The sequence below is a fragment of the Phoxinus phoxinus genome (genome assembly GCF_949152265.1).
Source record: "Phoxinus phoxinus genome assembly, chromosome: 25".
Taxonomy (NCBI): domain Eukaryota; kingdom Metazoa; phylum Chordata; class Actinopteri; order Cypriniformes; family Leuciscidae; genus Phoxinus; species Phoxinus phoxinus.
The window spans coordinates 16206674-16215310 of NC_136900.1; the positions used below are offsets into that span (position 1 = coordinate 16206674).

At 40.5% G+C, this 8637-nt stretch overlaps 1 protein-coding gene across 1 annotated transcript; it reads right to left on the reverse strand.

Moving 5' to 3' along the window:
- Nucleotides 1-3793: 3793 nt before the first annotated feature.
- Nucleotides 3794-8528, reverse strand: LOC306993895 (zinc-binding protein A33-like). Its single transcript, XM_079604061.1, has 6 exons — nt 7836-8528; nt 7656-7751; nt 5448-5678; nt 5185-5207; nt 4760-4878; nt 3794-4673 (listed from the first exon to the last, which is right to left on the reverse strand). The coding sequence occupies exons 1-6, from the start codon at nt 8220-8222 to the stop codon at nt 4138-4140; spliced, it is 1392 nt and encodes a 463-aa protein (XP_079460187.1). The 5' UTR covers nt 8223-8528; the 3' UTR covers nt 3794-4137.
- Nucleotides 8529-8637: the final 109 nt, after the last annotated feature.

Sequence of the window (8637 nt, forward strand, 5' to 3'; positions counted from 1 at the left end):
TAACTCCCTTTCCAAGTCTTTAATTGTGGTTGTGAGCTTGCCGATTTCGTCATCGATCTTCTCCCTTTTATCTTTCAGATTTTAAATTTTTTTTCTCCTTTTCCAGTTTTAGTTTATTAAGCATGGCATTTTCTTCATCATCCAAAAGCTGGCGAAGACTCTTAAATGAAGCCTTGATCTGTTTTTCCAAATGGGTTGCTTCATCCTGAAAGGATTCACATTAAACAGCAACAAAAAAACATACAAAAACATGTGCAATAATATCTAGAGTAAATATTCATAATCATCACTAGTTGATTATATTAAAGGTGCACCAACCAATTTCTGTTAGATTTACTGATCGATCATTACAAAAATTTACTTGTCACCCATTATCAAAGTCACCATGAAATCAAAACGGACAGATATCCGACTTCATACTCAAACAAAAGTAGGTAAAAAGTAGCCGACCGGGATGACCTACTTCTTCAGTTGAGATTCTGAAGTGTGCATCCGATAAACACTTTACCATCCCATGAGGCCACGGGACAGGATTTGTGAATAGCAGAGAGTGAAATGATGTAATTGATGCTGGTAGGTCATGTGATAAGGGCAAAATGCTGAAGTCCAGATTACATTCACTACACGTGTGAAGTATGGTAAAGTAATTATTTATTCAAAATAAGTACCTATGGAGTATGCGATTTCACATACTTATTCTTGCAGCTTTATTTATAATTATTCATATTTTGTAAAACAACATTACTTAAAATCCTGTTGGTTGAGCTTAACTTTGAACATGGAATATTCCAGTAAATTGTTTATCTTTTGCACACACATTTTTGTGTGTGTGCAATACCGCATGCATGTTCTTGCACTATATCACATTTTCAGCTTTATACATTTTCTTGAATCATGTTTAATTATTGCACAAAGTAACAAAGTAATATTAGAAATATATAAATTAAATAAACTGCTTTAAAATGTTCAGACACCTGAATATGAATAATCAAATGTAAAGATAAAACTGCATAGTCTTCACTAAATGAATGAAATAAACACTGATTCTTATTAAAGCTACAAAATTTATTCAGTCAAGAGCAATGAGAGATTTTCTCTTTCAATAACTGTGTAAAATTCATCAGTTCTGGAATGAGTTCAATTCATCTATAAAGCCTCTCTGGAGAAAACAGTGATGTCATCGTCCAGCTCAGTTCAGTTCTCATCAATAGTGTCAGTTCAGTCAAATCAGTAATATTGCCGAATATCAAGTGTCCCCGACTGAGCAAGCCAAACGGCGACTGTGGCAAGGAACCCAAACTCCATCTGTGACAGAATGGAGAAAAAAAAACCTTGGGAGAAACCAGGCTCAGTCGGGGGGCCAGTTCTCCTCTGGCCAGTTAAACAATGGTGTGGTTTAATTCCAGGCTGCATCACAACTCAAATTGTGGATTGATATAATTCAGAACATTTCATCCAGTTCCGTCTGCTTGAAGATCGGGATAGTATGACGACAGGATTTGGTGGGAGGGAGTTGAAGCTGGCCATAGGGTCTGTGCAGAGGACTTGTCTGGGTCTTGTGATCCTCTATATGCGTCCAAAGTGCAAATCCTGGAACTGGGTTCACCTGTGGTGTGCATGGGGCCCGGGAGTTGGGGGGCTTGAGTGAACCCAGTGTCATCTTGACCTGCCCTTCGGGGCGTATTGCAGTGCCCCCCGAGAGATACCCCTAGCCCCCAGGAGGAGGCAATTTCGCTTCTGCCCCAGTGGAGATCTGTGCACGCAGCATGGAGTATTAGCCTACTGGTTACAATATGTCACTTTCCGTATGAATCACATCCTGCAAATTCATACAAACTTGCCTCGTAAAACGTTTTTTGTATTAAACGGTCTTGATATAAAAGCTTAATTTCAACTACTTTAACATAGTTATATGTAGTTGTAGTTGTTAAAAATAAGATTTTTTACATTAAATCAAGACATATTTGGCACGTCTGCTGACCGACAGAAACGTGTGCTCCACTTTTCTCCATTTTTTTTATGTTGGACACACCCACATTTTTTCGGCACTGACGCTGGTCCCTCTGGCAGCCGCAGCTCACCGCGGGATAGTTGTCACTGCAGCTCGCCGCGGGACACTGGTGCTCACCGCGGGACAGTTGCCCCTGCTGCTTACCGCGGGACAGTGGTGCTCACCGCAGGACAGTAGGCTAGTGCTCGCCGCGGGACAGTCGTGCTCACCGGGGGACAGTAGTGCTCGCCGTGGGACAGTTGTCCCTGCTGCTTACCGCGGGACAGAACCTGTCACTGCAGCTCGCTGGCGCTCTGAATGCTGCTGCTCAGCTATTCTGCACATCACTGCCCGCACTGATTCACTCACTGGAGGGAAATCGGCCACAGCCAGGAGTCTTACTGGCTTTTGCGGTTGGTCTCTACATGGCTGCTTCTTTTTAGAGCCGATGTTCTTTTGTATTGGACAAACAGGGCTCTGCTTTTCTGCACTGGCTAGTTTCCCCACACTGCTCCGGTTCACAGGTGCTATCCGGCGAGTCACAGGCTGTGGGAGACCAGTAGCAGCAGCAGCAGGGTGTCGAAGCGGAGCTCGAGCTGTCACTCGGGGGTTGTGCGTCTTGAAAGCAGCCGTACCGGCCAGTGGAGGCAGCCGCAGGACTGGAGATTTGTTCATTTCCCAGTGTGGCCTTTCAGTTGTAGTTAAAATTCTCGCCAGCGGTGTCTGGTTAGGTCGGGTCAGACCATTATTATTCCCTTTTCCAATCACCATGAGCGTGTGTGTCTGGCCATTGGGCTTCACAGACTCTCGGTGAATTGACGGCATCTGCTGCACACGGGGATGATGCCTGATGATTATTTGGTTAGGTGTAGTCAGATCATTTTTATGCCCGTTTCCAATCACCATGAGTTTTGTGTGCGTGGGTGTGTGGCCAGTGGGCTCCACAGACTCTCGGTGCATCGACGGCATCTGCATACGGTGATGCTGCCTTATAGTTGTCTGGTTAGGTCGGGTCAGATCATTTTTATGCCCATTTCCAATCACCATGTCCACGAGTGGTGTTTGCTTGGGTGTCTGGCCAGTGAACTCCACAGACTCTCGTTGAGTTGACGGCATCTGCACACAGTACTGATACTGTCTGATGGTTGCTGGCGGTGCCGAGCGAACGATAAGGGATGACCCTAAATTAGCTTGAAACATTTTCAAGACAAATATTGCTGGTCTCTGAGAAAATTCTTCTTTATAGCTGTCAATGTTCTCTGAACAATGATATTCACTCGAAATAGCATAGACAAGCACATCGTGACGTCATAGAGTGTTCGCGTTGGAATGTCGTACGTTGCTCTTTGCTATTTGGGTTTAAAAAATGCGTACCGGTATACATAAACAAGTAGCCTAACATTTCTTGTACATAAATCATCTTTATTTATCTAATTCACTTACCGTAAGTAATAGGTTTAGTCATTATTTTTAAGTTTGATTTGTGTTAATCTAACTAATTATAGAAAATACCCATTTTTGACACGTTTATTACTTCTTTTTAAATAAATGTGCTTTATTTTTAACTATAACTGTTTACATGCCCCATTTTGAAAATGGGGTTGCAAAAATGACAAATCTCTTATAATTAAATTGAAGTGGTGGATTTACTTCCTTCTTAGCTTATTGAGGAGTTGATTCAATTTGCTAACATTTGGTATTATTGTGTAATCAATGATGTCTCCCTAGTCTAGTGCTTAATAAAAGATATGTATTTCTAACCCTACCAAAAACATGTGTTTGTTCAGTTTGAATTAATTTGTCATTAATCGAGAGTTACAATCAAGAGGCTGTAGAAAGTTATTTTTTAATCTTATGCTGTTGACCTTATGAAAGTCACTAACATGCACCACACATTCATTAATACAATCTGAGCATTTCAGCATTTTAGTTCCACGTGCAAGATCTTATGTTTGTTCTAAACATACAATTGAGATTGCAGGAAGTGTTTTAGACTATACCAGTAACATTAACACTTAATCCACATTATCCTTGAACATTCCTCAAAGTAATTACAAACTAAAGAGACCATATCAATAACAGTAACACACAGCAATGTAAAATAAGGAAATCAAGAACACTTTATCTGACAGCCAACGTTCTTCTCTTCAGATCTCTTCAGGTTTGACCTCATGCAAAATAGTGAGAGGGAAATGGCTCTCTGTGTAGAAGAATGGGAAGACCATCTCAGTGAAATTGTGTGTGAAGGTGTGATAGACAGTCTCACAGAGGCGATCTGAGAATGATAGCTGTCCTGCACTCATGTCCAGTTTCACTCTCACTATCGCAGGTTTCTCAAATCCAAGTAGTGGGACGTGCGACTCCAGAGGATCTGTGACACTAAGATTTTCCCCTTCATGTCCGATACACCAGACTCCACTGGGCAAGCCGTTGGTTCCTTTTCTTTGGACAGACTCTGTGGCGACACCTACCATCCAGGACGTGTTGTCCTCCACCTCAACGGCCCATGTGTGTGTGCCTGTGGAAAAGCCCACAGAGCCCAGCACACAGGGACAATGACCAAATCTCTCCAGGTTATTGGGAAACTTATCACAATCCTCCTCTATTTTAAGCCACACACTCCTCAGATCAGCAGATACTACGAGGTCTAAGTTGGCTGTGTTAGGGTCCAGAACCACAGGACCTATCGATCGAGAGAGAGATTAAAAACAGAAAAGGTTGTATTTTGTGAATTAACTAGTGTTTGAATTGTTACATGGATTGACTCACTGTAACTGACAGATCGTCTGACTTTCCTCCAAACATTGAGATTTAAGTTGCCAACATACTTGGCAGAGCCAATAAGTTCTCCTGGAGTCCTCTCTGGACCCTGGAATTCACACTGGGCTCTGGGAAAACATTCAGCGGCGAGAAACTATGGAAGCTTGTTTCCACCACGGAAAAGTCAAAATTGTTATAAACTTGTGAGATGAAGTCACAATTACCTTTTTTTAATTGTGAGATAATTCTATCTTACAATTCTGAGATAAAAACATCAGAATTGTGAGTTTTAAATGTGCAATTCTTACTTTTTTCTGAGAATTCGGAGATATAAACTTGTAATAGTGGAAAAAAAGTCAGTTGTGGAATTAAAAGTCCCAATGACCTTTTTTATTCCATGATGGAAACTAGCTTTCATAAGAAATTCTGCTTACCTCATCATTATGTCCTTGAAGTTCTATTGAAAATGTAGGAAACAGTCAGGAACAGATTTTAGATGTTCTTTCTTTCTTCAGTTTAATACATTTTAAGGTTAGAATGATTGGAAAAATGTTTTTTAATTATTGTAAATAGTAACATTGTTGTTATTATTTGTCTAATGTACTTTTCAAGTTGTTTTTACTGTATCTGTGCGGTAATAATCCTGCTTGTGGAGTAGGGTGTAAAATGGCAGAAGATTACAAAATGAAGGGCTAACCTGAATTATTCTGATGTTCCCACTATTTAACTCCCGTTCCAAGTCTTTAATTGTGGTTGTGAGCTTGCCGATTTCTTCATCGATCTTCTCCCTTTTGTCTATCAGATTTTCAATTTTTGTCTCCTTTTCCAGTTTTAGTTCATTAAGCATGGCATTTTCTTCATCATCCAAAAGCTGGCGAAGACTCTTAAATGAAGCCTTGATCTGTTTTTCCAAATGGGTTGCTTCATCCTGAAAGGATTCACATTAAACAACAAAAAAAAAAAACATACAAAAACATGTACAATAATATCTAGAGTAAATATTCATAATCATCACCAGTTGATTATATTAAAGGTGCACCAACCAATTTCTGTTAGATTTACTGATCGATCATTACAAAAAATTACTTGTCACCCATTATCAGTCACCATGAAATCAAAACTGACAATTAAAACAAAAAAATTGCCCTCGTAATCTTTAATCAAAATAACTTCCCCTCCCTCTAGCAGTGACATCTCTTCTATGATGATGTGTTTACTGGCACGAGGGCGGGGCAACCTGTCACTCACATGAGATCGACCAATAGCAAACCACAACCATCAAATCAATTCCCCATGGACAAAATCAAGTCCCACCGTACATTACTTCTTGTTCATGGAGCCGTTTTACTCGGATATACATCACAGTAAAAAAAGAAGAAGAAAAGACTATAGCAACTTCCGTTTTACGCCGACTAATTTATTCCACAACCCAAAGAGTCCAATAATAGTGGTGCTCCAAAAATAACAACACAATCTCATGGCAATTTGTAATTATATTACATTTTGATGCATTTGTGGCTAATTCATATGGATCTGTATGATCTATTCTACTAATGCCTCAGTGATGGTTATGCAAGGGAGTAATCCATCCGCCGGAAACCGAAGCTTCCCTGGGGTCCGCCATTGGCTATCAAGCCATCACCTGCTGTTAGCATTCCATCGACTCCCATTCATGTTGGCATCACTTTGACAGCGAATAACTTTACATCTGAGGCGTTTAAAGACTTCATCTGTCCATTATTTATTTCTAAAGAAACACAACAATGTATAAAAGGCTCCACTACCTTGTATCTTACGTTATGGCCCCGTAGAAGCAGTTTTTGTAAAAATAGGCTAACGATTGCATCATAACCACTCGACTCTCTGTCGCACAGTCGAGAAATTACCGTGTAGACAGGCGGAGAAGCTCGCAAGCAATCAGGGGGAGTGGAGGCATAAAGTCCAGGGAGAAGCCCATAGAGAGTCATAAAGTTGATCCTGCTGCTAGCTCATGGACAGCTAATACTCACGCTCTCCGTCTCTCTGCGAGATTCGGAAGGGAATGATTCAGATTTCTCTCGGCACAGCTACTAGAAGACCTACAGCTGTCAGACAGGTTGCTCACGTCACATCTACGTCGTCAAGCTCAGTTTGAACCTGCGCACTACGCTCAGCCATCAGGAAGTGAGTGCTTCACTTTTCTCTGTCGAAACCTATGGGGTTGCTGTGTCCAGTTTATATACTGTCTATGTGATTATGTTTAGGGGTGGATCACATGGTATGAATTCATAACAAGTAATTGCCACCTCGTAAAATAGTTGTTTTCCCATGAGACCAGGTTGCTGTAGAGCAGAATTTGACTGGTTATGTGATCTAAAATCATTTAAAAAATCCAAAAACATTTCCCTACACAGATTACGTAATTGATACGCTGCATTGATCAATAGAAAGCTGCTTGGTTTAAAAGTGACTAAAGATTTTCTAGTTGACTACTAGTCGTTAATTTAAACCATTAGTCTTGTAGTCGCACATTTATTGTATTAATCGGCATAAAACGGATGTTGTGATAGTCTTTTCTTCCCTATTGTGACGTATATCCGAGCGAAACAGCTTCTGGAATGAGAAGAAAATTTGTTCTTTAAGAACTGATTGAACCATTACTCCAACCTGCAGTTACCCACACTTAGACTAACGTTATTTGAATGTTGGTTTACAGTTGTGGAGGATATTTTGCCCCACCCTGTGCCGAGAAACGTCACATTTGAATATTTTAGTAATAATAAACGAATGTAAAGACGTTTATCAGATGTTTGTCAGATCAAGCGCTCTTTAGCAGACACCATAGAGACGTAAAGTGCTATAATGACAGACTTTTGGGTAAACTATCCCTTTAAGAACATTTGTAAACTTCCAAATGCAATCTTACAAATATCTTATTTTCTGTATAATCACACTCAAAATGGGCTCCTCTCATGCGACTCATCTTTGTCTTCAAGAAATCAAGTTTACCCCGCAGAACTCCCTAAATTGAAGAAATTTGACTTGTTTATTAGAATATTCAATATTCAAAAGTTTTCTTAACATCACGAAAGTGTTTTACATCTACCTTGTGTTCCTCAGCGATCTCTTGGACAGGACGGTATGTGTGGTTTCTGTGCTCTTCACATTCTCTACAAATCTCACACAGCAACTGCTCATCATCACAACACACCACAGTCCGTTCCTCGTGGTGAACTTCACACAGCTCCTCTAGATAGCGCCTGTGATCCAGGAATGCTTGACATAGGTTTCTCAGAACCAAGTTAAGGGAAGGATTGTTACCAGATATTTGTCTGCACAGTGGACACTGTCTCGAGACACTGACTCTCCAGTACTGCTCAATACAGTTTTTGCAGCCACTGTGGCCGCACGGAAGCACCACTGGGTGATCGAAAAAATCGCGACAAATGGGACACATAAAGTCTGCATCGCAAAACGGACGTTTCGACGCCATCTCTAGTAAAGTTAGCACTTAACCCCTAACCCACTCGTTTACTTTAATCAATTGCCTCGCCACAGACTCACGTCAGTCCGCTTTGTAGAATGAACAGCGATATCAGATTATTTTGTGTTTCGATTCAACTGATTGCTTCAAGAATTGGATTTAATCGGTTCAAATGGTTCTCGAGTCAATTCACCGACTCATTTAACCGTTAGGTTTAGATGACCATTTCGTTCCATGTCTATTTATTCACAAACTGAACAGGGACATATGAAACAATTATAAACAAAGTAACACTCTTATTAATAAAAAAAGAAAATAAAAACATTTGCCGCGTCAGTCACAGAGTACGTGATGATGCAATAGCGTGGTGCCGGTAGACGTCAGAACCCGGAAAATAAAGTCTGTGGTAAATATAACTTTTAGC

Excerpts from the sequence above, each read along its gene's own strand:
- LOC306993895 (XM_079604061.1), bottom strand. The coding sequence starts at position 8,222 with ATGGCGTCGAAACGTCCGTTTTGCGATGCAGACTTTATGTGTCCCATT. Across the intron at positions 7,752-7,835 it reads AGATCGCTGAGGAACACAAG|GGAGTTCTGCGGGGTAAACT; the intron begins GTAGATGTAAAA and ends TCTTCAATTTAG. Across the intron at positions 4,674-4,759 it reads CAGACGATCTGTCAGTTACA|GTCCTGTGGTTCTGGACCCT; the intron begins GTGAGTCAATCC and ends CTCGATCGATAG.